Consider the following 18,434-nt stretch of genomic DNA (forward strand, 5'->3'; position numbering starts at 1 on the left):
AGAAGACAAAAGTAGAATAATATTTAGACACATTAGGGTTAAGTTAGTGGCTTTCTAAGCTATGATATGAATGCTAATAAAAATAATTTTGATTAGCCTAATCCCCTTTATTAGCATTTTTCTACAAAATGGTGGCCACGGGGTAAGACGAGCCATTAGATGTGGGGCAAGTTGAGCCACTGGCTCAACTTACCCCATTGGTGGCTGAGCTTACCCAATATGGATGACACTTAAGTTTTCACATTTACTGGTCATATATGACAACAACATTATATATATATATATATATATATATATATATATATATATATATATATATATGAGACATCAGATGAGGAAGACCAGTTGTTAGATGTGGGGGATTATGTTGTGGCAAAATTCACGGGGAAGAAGAAAGTGCATTTCTTCATTGGCCAGATAATCAAATTGGATGTCTTCGAAATAGAGGCAAGATTTGTCAAAAGAAGCCGGTCATGCCATGGCTCTGCAAGAAAGCCGACCTTTGTCTTCAAAGAGAAAGATAAGGCTGTCCTGTCAAGACAGGATATTGTGAAAAAATTGCCCCGCCCCTTTACTGTTGGGGGGACAGCACGGAGGGAGAGGCAAATGGTGTTCCCTTGCAATTTGAATGCTTGGAACATTGAATAATGATGAAATGATTGATGGAATGATTGCTGCATGTTTTAGCAATGTTTTAACCTACTGAAAGAAATAAGATTTTTTGGCACTGTTCTACTGTTTTAGTAATTTCTATAATATAGTATATCTCTCATTCCCTCTCTAACCATCCCTCTTTCTATCTATCTACGCATATCTCTCTCTCTCTATCCATCTATCTATCCCTCCCTATCCCATCTCGTTCTATCACCTCTCTCTTCATCTCCCCTTCTCTATGCAACGGCCCTATCCCCCACTTGATTGACTTGACTTGATTCACTGATTGCATTTCTAATAATAAAAGTTGTTTACTTTGTTAACCTAACATGTTTTGTGTTGGCTCAATTTACCCCACACAGTGGCTCATCTTACCCCGTGCATGGGGTAAGTTGAGCCACTTGACATTTTTTTTTCAAGAGGTAATATCACTCTAACCATAAGAGCTTATCAATTATTTTTTGCTCAGATAGTAACAGTACACTTTGAAATTTGGTATGGTGTGTAGACTGGAAGCAAAAATGGCTTTAACATGTAGTTATGATGAAAAATGTAAAAAGTGGCTCATCTTACCCCGCTCTCAGAAGCTTCACAGGTTCAGAAAACGTGTTCAGTTGTTGATATGGTGAAGTTTTCTGTGATTTACATTAGGAGTCTCCAGCGTCAGGGATTTGTAACAGTCAGCTTTTAGCTTTGCAGTTTCTTGGTCACATGACAAGCTGCCTTTTCATCTTATTAACTTCAAGAGAGGCTGGTGAGGGAACGACTGTTTCTAGCGGAAGTTTTATTGCATAAAATGCAACTATAAATGGAGAAAAACTATGATACACTGCTCTTTAATAAATATGAAGTGCTTTAGTATAAGAGCAATAAAACACTTCAGGGTATATCGTTACAAGAAAATAATCAAGTGTGTTTTGTGGTGCAGGCCCCTCAGCCGGTGGAGCTATTGCACGCAGTATTGGGTTCCCGTGGCTCATGACCATCATCGGCGTGGTGGACATCCTGTTCGCTCCACTTTGCTTCTTCCTCCGCAACCCTCCAGCCAACGAAGAGAAAATGGTCAGAGTTGTTATACTTGGTATTGTGTTCGGTTAAAACACTGGCTGTTCTACAGGTTTATTTATTTATAATATTATTATTATTATTATGACCTGTAAACCTTATAAACTATGAAGTAATATTACGGATTACAGATTGAGAAAACATACATTGAATGTTAACTCACTTTTGTGAGAGCATTCCTGATGCATCAACAATTCACAGAGTTGTGTTTACCTTACATATTTTTATAGACCTGTGTAGCAAACTAAACAACTGACGATGCTCGGTATTAGAACAGTAAGGGATAATATTCAGTGAGCCAGTCATCATCATCAAGAAACATGGTCCATGGCGTTCCCAAAGTGTCCGTTATCCAGAAATACAGACAGCAGAATGTTACAATTGACCAATCAGAATCAAGCATTCAGCATTTTAGTATAAATACGCAGGTGATTATAGGAAATTGCGCGCACTTTTTGGTAGAGAGGTTTGGACTATTTCTCAATAATCACCTCGAGCGACTCGGCAAAATGGCGTCCAATCGCTTCGTCACTGTAAGTGAGGAAGAATTACAGATGATGAAAGAAAACGCTGTTCCTAAAAGCACTAAAGTTGCTCTGAAGTTTGGTCTAAAACTATTCAAAGGGAAGGTGGAACTGTGATTTATTTTATCGATTTCAAAACAATGTATTTTATGTGACTCGGTGTAGATCAGTGAAAAGTCTGCGCTGCAAAGTTAGTACATTTACATGCTACTTTTGAAGATTGAAATCAATTTTTTTTAACACAATTTTTTTTTTCAAATCATCACCTGTGTATTTATACTAAAACAGTTATCCACCTCAGGCTCGGTGAATATTGGTGAATAATAACCTTGACCTCAACTTCGTCTCAGTTATTATTCATCGATATTCACTTCACCTTCAGTGGGTAATTGTTAAATAATGTGTGAATAAGTGAAAACAAACAGATTTTTTAAACTATGCCACAGCCAGGCTCATTGCAGCAGCGTGGAGGTTTTTACAGTAAAGGAATAGAGCTGAAAGATTATTGACACTACAAACAGAGACTGTGGCTGAACAAACATATGGACTGTGTGTGTTATATAGATCTTCAAATGTGTACATGTGGAAATCATGGTTAAACTTGTTTGTGCACAGCGAGAGACCTGAATATGAGCAATTCCAGCGTTATGGACGTGACACTTGAACTCAAAATGGCAACAAATGACCCAGTGCATGTTTTATTGTCTCCCAGTATTTAAACAGGTGTTGCATATTTTAAGGCTGTACCATACTGGAGAAGTGATAGAACAAGAACAATTCCCATAGTACATCTAGGGCATGCCAGAAAATGCCAATAAAAGATGCGTTATGGATGTGACAGAAAAAGTATCACTTTTCTTGGGTGACTGTACATTTTTATCAAACTCTGTGAAATTGTAAACCTAATGTCGAAATGGAGATATCCGTTTGATAGAGGGGTCCAAGGTGAATATTAAAAAATCTTTGTTTAAAATATTTTGTATTTCATGCAGAGTTTCGGAAGGAAAAGTCAGCGTTATGGATGTGACGAAATTCCGTTATGGATGTGACGCGTCTGAAATAGACATGGCGTATGTTTAGAAAATCAGCAATTTAACCACCATAACCCTTTGAAAAACTCTCTAAATATCAGCTAAAACTATCAAAGTTCTTAAATAATATTTAGGATGGCTATTGTTTTGCTGTTTTGTGGATTTTAGCATACATTTCTGTGGCTTGTGGCAATAATACAGAATTGTACATGATCATAGTTGGTTTTAGCTTGGGTTTTACATTATAAGAAAGAAAGACTGACAGTGACACATTAGGTTGGTTACAAATTGGTTCAACTTATTCACATCTGTAAAATACAGGCCTAGGTGAGATCTCTGGGAGTGGTTTTGATGTATTACATGTTGCTTTATTTTTGCATGGTGAGGTTGACATTTACATGGAATTGCCCAGATTTAAAATAATCATTAATCATGTGAAAGAATTAGCGGCCAGTTCACCTGAAGCAAAATCCTACCTCACACCTAGTTTTAGTTCAAAATCTGTGAAGCTAAAAAGAACACATCTATACCAACAGCAGATATTTATACCCAGGACAAAAACAGAAACTATTTGCACCCAAATTATTTAGTGGCATTGCACATCCTGACAAGCCTTTTATCACATTAAAGAAAGAAAAAAAACTATCTGGAAGCGTGATGACTTGCTAGTAAGAGTGGCTACTGGTTTACAGACTATAATTATTTGCCTAATCTTGGCTAAATTGATCAATTTACACTGGCTACTGGTTTTAAAAAATTTAATGTTAGTCTGCTAGCAAATCTGGATAATGGTTTTAATTAAATAACACTTTGCCTAATGTTTGCTAGCTTGCCAGTGACGTTGGCTACTTGTTTAAAAATATAGTAGCTTGTTTAATGGCAACCCTGCGAATGTGCTTCGTACTGTCAAATGCTAGTTTTCTAGCCATCTGGAGAATAGTTTTAACTGCATAAATATGAGCCTAAATTTATCTAGCTAGCTTGCTAGCTGCTCTAAACAATATCATGCTAATGTTTTTACAAAGACAAGGAATGTTAGCCTAAAGTTATCTAACTTGCCAGCAACTTGGGCTAATTGTTTGAACAATGTAGTCATATGTTATGCTATAGTCACACTGGCTACTGGTTTGACGCAATATAATGTTTGCTAGTTGCTAATAAATCTGGCTAATGGTTTTAATTACATACTAGCTGCCTACTGTTAGTTATTCGCAGATAGTTTACCTAAATGTAGCTCATTCACTATCGGACTGGGATATTCATGCAAGAGAGCAGAGAAAAGAACATCATTGTACAAAGTTACCATGTAAATCAAATATAGTTTTAAACAATTAAAGTATATAATGTAAGAACAGGATATCTTAAGTACATGCTCAGGAAATAAAGTACATTATTGTACTTTTAGGGGTACAACAGCTTGTCACTGGGTCAGTACCCTCTAAGGTACTTATTTATACCTTTTATATACCGCTTGGGAACATATACGTACCTTTTTGGCCCTAAAAAGCTACACATAGTTACCTTGAGGTCCAATAATGAGCCCTAGGGGGTACATTAGTGTAGCTCGTACCTTGGGGGACAGAAATTGACTCCTACTGTACCCCTATTTCTGGCAGTGTATTTTGAATAAAAAGCTAGTGGACTCAGGTTCGGCTCCGTCGAAGCTGATGGGTAATGAGCAGTGCAGTGCTCCCTGAGACCCGCTGACTTTTTACAACGTTTAACCTTTTACTGTGATGTGTTTCAAGAACTTCAGGGTTTACAAGGTCTAAGGATAGAACATTAATTTTGTTTTGTTTTTTTGTATAGCTGTCAACCATATTAAGCATAAATTAATTGATCATTTAAAAAAAAACATCTTAATAATCATCAAGTCTTTCAAAATGGCAGAAAGCTACTTTACCAGTGTTTTTATTCAGCCTGATTTCAAGCCTCTGACGTGATTGAATATGATGGAAATGGAAAATTATGTTTCGTAATAGATACGAGCCAAAAGATTGCCCAGAATGCCCTTCAGCAAAGATCAAAGAGTGATGCTGATTGGAACGGACTCACGCATTTCGCTCTGATCAAAGCTGCGTGCCGTGTGTTCTTTCTCAACAAGGGCTCTACATCGGCTCTGAAGAGTATTTACGACCGCACGCTCGCACCCGTACACACATTTACACACATCGTGTTTACACACAGCCCAGCAGCTTTGTCTACTGAAGCAGCAATTCGGAAACCTTCAGAAATGTGGAAATTGCCTGATTTAAAGGAATATTGCAGTTTTATTGTTTTAAACCTAATCTCTGTCCTCTGCACCTGTAAGGGATGTGTGATTCCCCCAAACATTTTTTATGTTTTGAGAAAAAAAAAATCAGAAAACTCATTTACAAGAAATGCACATATAATGGAAATCTAAGGCCACTTCTTGAATTTCATGACTAGATGATTACAATGCTGGGGCATAAAATACAAATTAAAAAGTAACAATAAAGGTGTAGGATAAAGTAGACAGGGAGGAAAGTATTACCAGATTTGTTCTCGTGTACTGTAGTTTTATTCAACTTTCCAACACTGAGGCAACACAGTAAAAGCAGTTTTGGTTGCTTTCACCTTCCCAAAGGGTTTGTGATAGTGCTCAAGAAAACTGACCACAGTGAAACTCACCAAATTCATTCCTTGGAAAAGGTCGTTCCCATATTTTGCATTCGTATTAATGACCAGATTTGACAAATGCCCCAATTCTTGTTTAAGTAAACATGGAGAATACTGCGCAAAGGTTTTAGCTTTCCTATGTTTATTGAATATACACTTACCAGCCACTTTATTAGAGACACCCATCCCCCTGCTGTTTTCTGCAGTTCTGTAATCAGCCGATCCCTCGCCAGCAGCACAACGCATCAAATCACACAGATACAACTCAAGAGCTTCAGTTCATTAATGTTCACTTCAAACATCAGAACGGGAAACATTGTGATCTCACAGTGTGACTTTCTCTCACTGTGGTCTGGGTGTTGGTTTGATCCAGATGGACTGGTTTGAGTATTTCAGAAGCTGCTGATCTCCTGGGGTTTTCACACACAACAGTCTCTAGAGTTTACACAGAATGGTGCAGAAAACAAAAAACACTGAGTGAGTGAGCGACAGTTCTGTGGGTGGAAACAAACGCCTTGTTGATAAGAGAGGGTCAGAGGGGAATGGACAGATTGGGTCGAGCGTTTTTGCCAGGAAGGATATAGCAACTCATATAATCACTCTTTACAACCGTGGTGAGCAGAAAAGCATCTCAGCATGAAACAGCAGAAGAACACATTGGGTTCCACTCCTGCAGCCAAGAACAGGGATCTTAGAACCAACAACACGTTCCTATTAAAGTGGCCGGTGAGTGTGTACATGCTCACTGAATTAGTATCAGTTAAAAGAGAAAAAAAATTGTATTTTCAGGGAATATTTTGGACAATGTTACGTAAGTAATGGATCATATGAAGTAATATATCTGATGATGAAAACATTATTGAGGCTGTCGGGGGGTTTACTTGCAGAGATCTGGATTGAGTTCTTCTACAAACCTGAAACAGCCTACGAGCTCATTTATTTAGAATCTTCACAGCAGTGTATCTGAGAGAATTTATGTAGTTTTAAATGCAAATGTGATTTTTAAAAATGGTTGTTTTCAGGCTGTTTGAAAGCAAAGGTTGCTGCCTTGTTGTCTTGCTACTGTAATCGACAGATCTCTCATCAGACATGACTTTCCACTGAAGGTCTCGTCTAAGGACATTTGTTTCGAATGACTTTTTAGGATAGCATTTATGGTAACGTGATGTCAGCATGCCGTGTAACTAAACACACTATTGGCTAGTTGGCTGACTGATGCCTCACAAATCATATAAAGCAAATTTTATTGGTTACAGTAACCAACCAAGGTATAAGGATATAAGGTCGTACAACGTTTTATTTCATGGCAACTTGAAAAAAAAATCTAAGTGAAATAAAGCCTAAAAAAATTACATTTGTATACGAATTCACTCTTCTGTGAAGCTTCATGTGCCATTTTCTTTTATTCCGTTGCTTGAGGGAGCTGCCACACAGATTTATGGGTAATGGGCAGCATTGAGTTGTGATGTACGGTTTGGAGACAGCGGCTCTGACAAAAAGCCAGGATGCTGAACTGGAGGGAGCGGAGCTGAAGATGCTGAGATTCTCACTGGGAGTGATAAAGTTGGACAGGATTAGAAATGAGTATATTAGAGGGACTGGACACGTAGGACGACTTGGAGACAAAGTGAGAGAGGAGAGATGGAGACGGTTTGGATGTGTGCAGAGGAGAGATCCAGGGTATATTGGGAAAAGAATGCTGGAGATGGAGTTACCAAGAAGGAAAAGAGGAAGAGCAAAGATGAGATTTATGGATGTGGTGAAGGAGGACATAAGGATGGTTGGTGTGATGGAAGAAGATACGGCAGACAGGAGGAGATGAAGGGACATTATCTGCTGTGGTGCCCCCTAACGGGAATAGCCAGAAGAAGAAAAAGAAGAAAGCATTGATGATACTATGGGCAGTCTGAAAGCATCTTAGAAGACAGGAAATGAGAGTTCGATCAGTTTTGATTGGTCCTTGTTGTCTTGCTGTGACACCCTCCTGAGACAGCATTGTCCCTGTTCTGAACACACCCTTACTGTTTAAAGCTCAATTCAGTAGTTACTTTGATACATAGAAACTTTTCACTTCTTTATTTTCAAATGCCTCTTTGCTTAACGCTGGAAATCAGACTACATGCAATGTATGTGTTTCATGATGTTCATCATGTCAGATTAACTAATCATAGTGCCAAATTCTTGCCATGTCTTGGTCAGGAGACTGGAAACACAAAGTTTTAACCTTGGCAAAAAAAAAAAAAAAAAATTCTGACGTTAGACTTTCTGTCGGACGGCGCAACATCGCTGTTCTTCAATTATAATCACACTACAAGGTCCATTCATCATTCCCAATATTCATATTACATTACAGGCATTTAGCAGACGCTCTTATCCAGAGTGACGTACAACACACCCAGAGCAGCCTGGGGGGCAGGTGGGGGTTAGGGGCCTTGCTCGAGGGCACTTCAGCCATTCCGGTTGGTCCAGGGAATCAAACCGACAACGTTTTGGTCCCAAAGCTACAACCCCGATTCCAAAAAAGTTGGTACAAAGTACAAATTGTAAATAAAAACAGAATGCAATGATGTGGAAGTTTCAAAATTCCATATTTTATTCAGAATAGAACATAGATGACATATCAAATGTTTAAACTGAGAAAATGTATCATTTAAAGAGAAAAATTAGGGGATTTTAAATTTCATGACAACAACACATCTCAAAAAAGTTGGGACAAGGCCATGTTTCCCACTGTGAGACATCCCCTTTTCTCTTTACAACAGTCTGTAAACGTCTGGGGACTGAGGAGACAAGTTGCTCAAGTTTAGGGATAGGAATGTTAACCCATTCTTGTCTAATGTAGGATTCTAGTTGCTCAACTGTCTTAGGTCTTTTTTGTCGTATCTTCCGTTTTATGATGCGCCAAATGTTTTCTATGGGTGAAAGATCTGGACTGCAGGCTGGCCAGTTCAGTACCCGGACCCTTCTTCTACGCAGCCATGATGCTGTAATTGATGCAGTATGTGGTTTGGCATTGTCATGTTGGAAAATGCAAGGTCTTCCCTGAAAGAGACGTCGTCTGGATGGGAGCATATGTTGCTCTAGAACCTGGATATACCTTTCAGCATTGATGGTGTCTTTCCAGATGTGTAAGCTGCCCATGCCACACGCACTAATGCAACCCCATACCATCAGAGATGCAGGCTTCTGAACTGAGCGCCGAGAACAACTCGGGTCGTCCTTCTCCTCTTTAGTCCGAATGACACGGCGTCCCTGATTTCCATAAAGAACTTCAAATTTTGATTCGTCTGACCACAGAACAGTTTTCCACTTTGCCACAGTCCATTTTAAATGAGCCTTGGCCCAGAGAAGACGTCTGCGCTTCTGGATCATGTTTAGATACGGCTTCTTCTTTGAACTATAGAGTTTTAGCTGGCAACGGCGGATGGCACGGTGAATTGTGTTCACAGATAATGTTCTCTGGAAATATTCCTGAGCCCATTTTGTGATTTCCAATACAGAAGCATGCCTGTATGTGATGCAGTGCCGTCTAAGGGCCCGAAGATCACGGGCACCCAGTATGGTTTTCCGGCCTTGACCCTTACGCACAGAGATTCTTCCAGATTCTCTGAATCTTTTGATGATATTATGCACTGTAGATGATGATATGTTCAAACTCTTTGCAATTTTACACTGTCGAACTCCTTTCTGATATTGTTCCACTATTTGTCGGCGCAGAATTAGGGGGATTGGTGATCCTCTTCCCATCTTTACTTCTGAGAGCCGCTGCCACTCCAAGATGCTCTTTTTATACCCAGTCATGTTAATGACCTATTGCCAGTTGACCTAATGAGTTGCAATTTGGTCCTCCAGCTGTTCCTTTTTTGTACCTTTAACTTTTCCAGCCTCTTATTGCCCCTGTCCCAACTTTTTTGAGATGTGTTGCTGTCATGAAATTTCAAATGAGCCAATATTTGGCATGAAATTTCAAAATGTCTCACTTTCGACATTTGATATGTTGTCTATGTTCTATTGTGAATACAATATCAGTTTTTGAGATTTGTAAATTATTGCATTCCGTTTTTATTTACAATTTGTACTTTGTCCCAACTTTTTGGGAATCGGGATTGTACTTCTCTAACCTTTTGGCCATGGGTCCCCCCGTATTTGGGTCTGACACTGGAAATATTTTTCGGCCACGCCAAAACGGTGTCAAAATCAGGTTGAATTCATGTAGTGTGTGACAAAAATGGAGCATAACAGAATTTCTTTAGGCGTGACTAAGAATTTTGCACATTACTTTTTATTCTATCTACATTCACTGGATATGAGCAATCGCACGCTCTGATTGGCTACTCTACTACTCGGATATCAGCTCATATACCATGAGTAGAGAAAAACAAAATAGCGGAGCGTGTTGCTGAACCAACCGAGGATGAAATAAAAACTCTACTTGAAAACAACCCCCCCCCAAAAAAAAAAAATTATATATATATCTCATCTCATTATCTGTAGCCGCTTTATCCTGTTCTACAGGGTCGCAGGCGAGCTGGAGCCTATCCCAGCTGACTACGGGTGAAAGGCGGGGTTCACCCTGGACAAGTCGCCAGGTCATCACAGGGCTGACACATAGACACAGACAACCATTCACACTCACATTCACACCTACGCTCAATTTAGAGTCACCAGTTAACCTAACCTGCATGTCTTTGGACTGTGGGGGAAACCGGAGCACCCGGAGGAAACCCACGCGGACACGGGGAGAACATGCAAACTCCGCACAGAAAGGCCCTCGCCGGCCACGGGGCTCGAACCCGGACCTTCTTGCTGTGAGGCGACAGTGCTAACCACTACACCACCGTGCCGCCATATATATATATATATATATATATATATATGGAATAAAAGTATTTGATAGTAAGAACGTATCTTTTTTTTTTACTTTTCAAGAATTATTATTGCATTTTTCACAAATTGTTCCCATCATTTCGTCGGTTTGTTTACATTCTAAGTGGAAATGATTTTGTTGGATGTTTTGTATATAGTTTTTATTTATCGAATTTGCAAAAAATAAAAATGCTGTTTTTCTCAAAATCCAGTGAATGTGGAGAGAATAAAACAATTATTCCACTCAATCTCATCATACATGGATTATAGACAACTCGGTGCTACGCGCCTCGTCACCCATCAGCTCATGTACGACTCGATTTCATGGAATAACTGTGAAATATAATCAGTGAATATTAAATAATGCTGTACTGCTGCTGTGTTTTTGTAAGATCTGAAATAATAAAGCCCTATGAAACTTGATAAAATGTATACATCTAAAAATTAATCTCATTATCACATAAATGACTGGTTTCCCCCCTCCCCTCTCTCTCTCTCTCTCTCTCTCTCTCTCAGGCCATCCTGATGAATGTCAATTGTTCGATGAGGGCACGTTCCTACTCCACCCAGGGCTCCAGCTATCAGATGGGAGACGATATGGACTTGGACAGTCCAGAGTAGATGCCTTTACCGGCTGTCAGACCTCGACTTTTGACCCCATGACCCCTAGCTGTGTATGTGCCCTTCTAGAGTTTATTTTGCTGTATCAAAAGGGTGAATAGTGACTTTTAACAGAACCATGTGGCTGATTTTTATGAGGATACATCCCTGACACTTCTGCTGAAACCAAAGCTGTTGTCATTGTCCTTTAAATTTAGCATGAAAGTGGCACGTCGAATCAAACCAACAGCCTTAGCTACACACACAGTGGGGCCAATCTTTCAGAAATAGGGTCTTTAAAGCCACCAGCAAGGATACAAGACACTTTTATTTCTATTAAGGGTGGGACGATATGCAGGATGAGAGATACTGAGATAAGGGGAAAAATTGTTTTGTTTTTAAAGAACAAACATCTGGCAAATAAATCAGAGAAAACAATATTTCCACATTGTTTTAAGGAATCCATTTACATAAATAATTTAAATTATTTAGTTGTATTGTAGTTGTTCACGTACCAAAAACCTTGGTATTATGTTCTAAGGTTATCATATTGGGATTTTTTTTCCTGCCCCTAGTTCATTCAAACATCACGTTACTATCAAATTATCTTCGTTAGCATTGTAGAATATTGTGATCTTGTATATTTATCTACAACAAACATTTATGTTCTTCAGTTTACAAAGATAACTAATTTAAAATCCACCATATTGTGGATACAACTTACTTTCTCAAAATAATGAATTTTTCTTTTGTTTCAGACATGTAAAAGCTTTTTACCTTTACCTGACATGTTTCGACGGTGTAACTTCTGTTACCCTCTGATGAAGACGGAAGTTACACCGTCGAAACATGTCAGGTAAAGGTAAAAAGCTTTTACATGTCTGAAACAAAAGAAAAATTAATTATTTTGATTTAAGAAGAAGACATAATGAACGTAATATATTTAACTTACTTTCTCAATTGTTATTTTACATTTCTTTCCATCATTAACTGAGACACTATTATTTTGGTGTTAATCCCTGATAGTATAGTTTTATTTCGGTCATTTTAAGCACATCATAAGGTACAATACTTTCATTTGATCAATGGAATTCCGACTGAAAAGGTATAGGCTGAAGCCTTGGCTTATTGCGCCTACCCTTTTTACATTTCATTTATATATCAAAAGTAAGTAATGAAGACAAAAGGAAAAAAATGAGAAAGCGAAAACAAAACGACAGATACAGTTATAATAATTTACATTTACAGAAAAAAGAAAGAAAAACAAAACCAAAAGAACTTAACAAGACCTCACGAGGTATCATCTTCCACTGTATGCTATTATTTTTACACTAAAATTTAAATACCAAACAGTATAGCCTACTGTTTCATATCGCAATTTTTAAAATATATACATATTATCTTAGTCTGTGTTTCAATTATTAATCATATATTTAAGAATAATATAATAGTACCTTGGTTATGTATATTATATTAAATAATACATATTAGCATAGTATATAGAAATAATACACAGTATAGTACCATAGTGCCACTGTATTATTCATTTATAATTATATTGCTGTTTTACTTATTTGTACTAACTGTAATATCATTATGTTACTATTATTACTTTTATTATTATTTCATACTAATGCTCTGTATTTATTTATGTTAGCTTTGTACATTTTTTTATTTATTAATTGAGCTACACTTTTTTTTAGTTCATCATCTAATCTGTTCGATAAGTTTACTCCTTTAATAGATTTACTTTTACTGTTGGTTCTGCCTTTAGTTTTTTAAAAGATGCCAGTTCCCCTTAGATTATACCGACTCTCTCTCGGCCTGAACAGCTCCTGGATACAGTATGGAAGCAAAACTTCCAAAAAAAAAAAAAAGAAGGATTGTGGCTTTAGAGTGTGAAATTGAAGGCCATGTGAACTCTGTCAGCGTACGCTATAACTGCATAACACTTAAAAACTCAAAGATGAGGCTATTTTAAAGATCTCCAATAGGAGTCACTTGTTGAATAATGCACTGTATGGAGACAACACAGCTACACACAGCACAAAGCGGTTCAATTATATTTAATAATTATTTGCTGAAGGTGAAGTGAATATCGATGAATAATAACTGAGACGAAGTTGAGGTCAAGGTTATTATTCACCAATATTCACTAAGCCTGAGGTGAATAATTGTTTTAGTATAAATACACAGGTGATTATTTTTTAAAAATTGTATTTAAAAAAAGTCATTTATTTCAATCTTCAAAATCTTCATGTAAATGTACTAACTTTGCAGCGCAGACTTGTCACTGATCTACACCGAGTCACATAAAATACTTTATTTTGAAATCGATAAAATAAATCACAGTTCCACCTTCCCTTTGAATAGTTTTAGACCAAACTTCAGAGCAACTTTAGTGCTTTTAGGAACAGCGTTTTCTTTCATCATCTGTAATTCTTCCTCACTTACAGTGACGAAGCGATTGGACGCCGTTTTGCCGAGTCGCTCGAGGTGATTAGCGAGAGATTCTGATTATTTCTCAATAACCAGCATGCATGATTTTCTACAATCACTCTCAGAAAATAAAGTACATTATTGTACCTTTAGGGGTACAACGGCTTGTCACTGGGTCAGTACTATCTAAGGTACTTATTTGTACCCTTTATTATACTTCTTGGGAACATATGCGTACCTTTGTGGCCCTAAAAAGCTACACATAGTTACCGTGAGGTCCAATAATGAGCCCTAGGGAGTACATTAGTGTAGCTCGTACCTTGGGGGACAGAAGTGGGCCCCTACTGTACCCCTGTTTCTGATAGTGATAACCTGTGTGTTTATACTAAATATTTTATTTATTTATTTATTTTCAGGAGGGGGAAGTTGAATGAGGAAATTTGTGATGCAGCTAAAATGAATCATATTTTACCTTGAAATGGCCTTACAAAGTTTCCTTCATGTGTAAAATGAGGCGTGACTGTTCCATAAAGACCACACGTCAGATTTCATTTTCTAATGCAACATGCTGAAACGTGAGCAGTGAGTATAAACCGAGTAAAGTGTAGAAAAAAAGAAAGAAATATCCGTAGTCAAACTGAAGTTCGTGTGATGTTTACATTCAATGTTGCCTCCAAGCTGAACTCGTTAGTGGGCTCGTTACATGTTCCCGTCTGTTCAGGCCTTATACATGAACGAGCTATGATTTAATCTGTGATGTCATATTATTTATTATCGTGTAACGATAGTGACAAATAGAGAGTTATTCAGTAAATCAGTTAGATCATGAAATGACACAAAAGGGCACGATATAGCTCCTCGTCATGAATGAGTTGTGTTTGTAAGCGCGTCTTTCCTCCAGGTGTGAATTCCATCATGTCCAATAAATGATGTATGATCCATGCTGACGTCTAGTACGCAGTAATGAGAGATCATTCACTCACTTTTAGTTCAGTTCAACAAGAAACGCACTGCTGTAGGGGTCTTGTTCTAGTGCCTGAGTTTAATTAGTGTATATAGTGCACATCTATATTTTAATAAGCACGTGTGAAAATGGTTATTAAAGAGGTCTGTTGTTAGTCATGCAATTTTCCCCGTTTTTAGTTTCTTTAAAATATTTACTGTTTTTTTTTTCAAATAGGCACCTTATACTGAGGTTTATATGTTGATAAAAACCATAATCACACAGTCATTTGAAATTCTCGTCTTATTAACGTCATCCCTTCCATTACCTCATGTTTGCTTCCTCTCGTTGTGATGGAAGGAGCTGGAAAGCAGGAGGTCTGGAAAAGCAGAATCTGTGATATGGTTATGCCTTAAAGATCACATCTAACATCTCTTAATCAGATCTGCAGTGTTATGAAGCGTGCAGCATTAGAGCTGTGTGCAGGTCCACCATACACACAGGCAATTCAGGAGAACGCAAGACGTAGTTCAATCATAGTGTAGAATGTTCTTCAGGAAGGAAAAAAAGCAGCACTGAGGTGAGGCTAGCTTTGTAGTGAGGGATGTGTGATTAGTTCTTGCCTTTTATATTTGTGTAAATATGATCAGAGATGCATCATAAACTGAACTGACCTTTGGGCACTTCATGGAAAAACGTTATGGATAATGAATTTCAAGCAAATTTCAGATTTTTTTTTACTTCAAACTCTATTTAGATTTATAAATCTATGACTATCTTGACATTAGTTGCGTATACAGTTAAAACATCTCATCTCATCATCTCTAGCCGCTTTATCCTGTTCTACAGGGTCGCAGGCGAGCTGGATCCTATCCCAGCTGACTACGGGCGAAAGGCGGGGTTCACCCTGGACAAGTCGCCAGGTCATCACAGGGCAGTTAAAACAGCTCATATTAAAAAACAAACCAGGATCAGCCGGCTGTTCCACACAGAGCTATCAAACTAAAGACAGATAGATCAGTCTAGTGATATAATCCTCTCAGAAACAGAAATATCCACCAGGGTCTATTCAATCTGATCAAAGCCTCCTTACTAATTTCCCTCCAGACGTAGGATTTTCTTGCATGAACAGGGCGATATATTCTCGGGTTCAAAGACCGCTTTTACAAGTGTTTCTGTGAATCCTGAGAAACTTGGGGGGGGGATTTTGTAAAAATGAAATGTGTTAGGTTTTGGTATAAACACCGCCAAATGATAGTACCACATCCCGAGTGAACGGTTCACAGCAGAGCCGTGCTCAAATGCTTTTATATTTTTCAGAATACAGCACTAATCACATACATCACTGCGACAGATAGACCAGCTACGATCTATTGGTGCCGCACCCCTCCTTTAAAGGTCAAATCAAACGGCTTCTGGTCTAGAATTTGGCTTCATCAGTGGACATTGTTGGTGGAATCGGCCATTTTCAGCAATTGGTCACGTGTCAATTTTCCCCATAGCAACAAGCCCGTGGTGTGCAAGCTAACTTGACATTCCTTGACAACCATAAGAGTTTGTCTGGCGATGCGAAGCAATCCATTTCTATAACAGCTGTTTTTACCTTTTCTACTGTCTTTTTTGACCCGCATTTTCATGTGTACTTGGAAAAAGTTTGTGGTTTTAACTTCTGTCATAAGTTAAAGCGAATCATTGGCCGTAAAAGAGAGTTTTTTGGACTCAAGTTGGTCGCTGCCAAAAGAAATTCACATGCGAAATGGCGGATATATCTGTATTTATATATCTGTATTTATTTTCAAGAATCTTCACACATTAAGCGAATGATAAAGGAAGAAAAGGAGAAATTATAAATTATAAACACCTGAGAAATCGGCTATTTTGCACGTGAATTTCTTTCGGCGGTGACCAACTTGAGTCCAAAAACTCTCTTTTACGGCCAATGATTCGCTTTACGTTACGGCAGAAGTTAAAACCACAAACTTTTTCCAAGTACACATGAAAATTCAGGTCAAAAAAAGACAGTAGAAAAGGTAAAAACAGCTGTTATAGAAATGGATTGCTTCGCATCGCCAGTCAAACTCTTATGGTTGTCAAGGAATGTCAAGTTAGCTTGCCCACCACGGGCTTGTTGCTATGGGGAAAATTGACACGTGACCAATTCCTCCAAATGGCCTATTGTAGCCTGCACTGCAGTCTCCAGCAGCACCGGCAATGCGAAGTCTACTTTAAATTAGACGTCACAGAGTTGACACATTTTGTGCTTTTTGGCTTGCCATGTCCATTGGGATCGACCCATTATCACCCAGGGTCATGTGTGTGAAGCGAGTGGGCTGCCACTTTGTTTCATCGTACTGACGACTCACCACAGTTGATCACGCAGATGTAATCACCGTCACAGAGTTGACAAGTAACAAAGGTACGCTTCATTTTTCTCACAACTCCACGCAAAAAAAAAAAAAAAAAGCAGCACACACAATTGTGTGTATGAGATGTCGTTCTGTTGCCCTGCCAGATAACACGAGGCAGGCGAATCTTGTATCTGAGTAACCGTGGCAACGCTGGGGCTGAATTCAGCACCATCACAGAGTTGACCGCAAGTTTGTGGGGCACCTACTTTGGCCGAGCTGCCGTTGAAATGATTAAAAGCTGCATTGAGTTTAGTTGTATTTATTTTAAACACTCCTATCCATGACGTGCACCGAGGGTCATCTGGTCTACTGGCTTTCAGTGGAGAAAGAACACCGTTAGTCCAAACCCAGGCTGCAGGTAGGACGAGCCAAGTTGGCCATTTTCACACTCATTTTGATTTTTTCCAACAACTAAGAAATGTCAGAGATCTGCTGAATCTTTTTCACAGTAGACCCCAGAGAGTTCTTGCTCCATGTACAGGTTTTAGATCTCTGCACATTACACAGGCCGAGAGACGGCGCAGGGACACACATTCCTCAGGATTCACACAAACACTCAACTGGAGGTGTAATTTATCAGGCAATCGGGTGTACATGTGCAGGATAAGGATCCCAGTCGACTCCAAACATAGAGGATACGAGGATTTCCTGGGTCCAGTTTATTTCAGGTGATTGAGTTTGTTTCTTGTCTTTCTCAGTTAGTCATCTGTAATCTTACTCGTTCAGCATGTTGGAGGGTTTAATTATATGCTAATATCATATTTGCAGCAAACATGCAGTATTTAAGCAACAGTGAGTTTCAATAAACGTCGCACTTAAATCTATCATCGTATCAATTTAGTCTTGTAAATAATAAGAATAAGGCCTGTGATGACCTGGCGACTTGTCCAGGGTGAACCCCGCCTTTCGCCCGTAGTCAGCTGGGATAGGCTCCAGCTCGCCTGCGACCCTGTAGAAGGATAAAGCGGCTACAGATAATGAGATGAGATGAATGAGATAATAATAAGGTGCAAGTTTACAGCTTTTCCAATTTTAGGTCGTATATTGAAAGGAAACTAACAGCTTGATGAACTGTGCCAGATTATTATAATGAAGTTTGTTCAGTTCACAAACGTTCAACATCATAAATTTCCACCATCACATCCCCTGAATAGTGAGGGTTCAAACTCGTAATTTATTTTCTTGTTCTGAGATGTGTTGCGTGGTGGAGATTGCATGCGTATGTGCCAACATCAGTGTGTGCCTTTATTCATGTGTCTTCTGT

General features: G+C 38.6%; 1 protein-coding gene across 1 annotated transcript in view; it reads left to right on the top strand.

Annotated features, from left to right (window-relative positions):
• The window catches only part of slc18a2 (solute carrier family 18 member 2), a 61,015-nt gene extending 49,294 nt beyond the window's left edge, over positions 1-11,721 (top strand). The window contains exons 15-16 of the mRNA XM_060934804.1: positions 1,583-1,716; positions 11,297-11,721. Coding sequence (XP_060790787.1) covers positions 1,583-1,716; positions 11,297-11,401 — 239 coding nt within the window. The 3' untranslated portion in view covers positions 11,402-11,721. The remainder of the gene's footprint in view (positions 1-1,582; positions 1,717-11,296) is intronic.
• The last annotated feature ends 6,713 nt before the right edge of the window (positions 11,722-18,434 follow it).

This window comes from Neoarius graeffei, chromosome 11 (assembly GCF_027579695.1).
Source record: "Neoarius graeffei isolate fNeoGra1 chromosome 11, fNeoGra1.pri, whole genome shotgun sequence".
Lineage (NCBI taxonomy): Eukaryota > Metazoa > Chordata > Actinopteri > Siluriformes > Ariidae > Neoarius > Neoarius graeffei.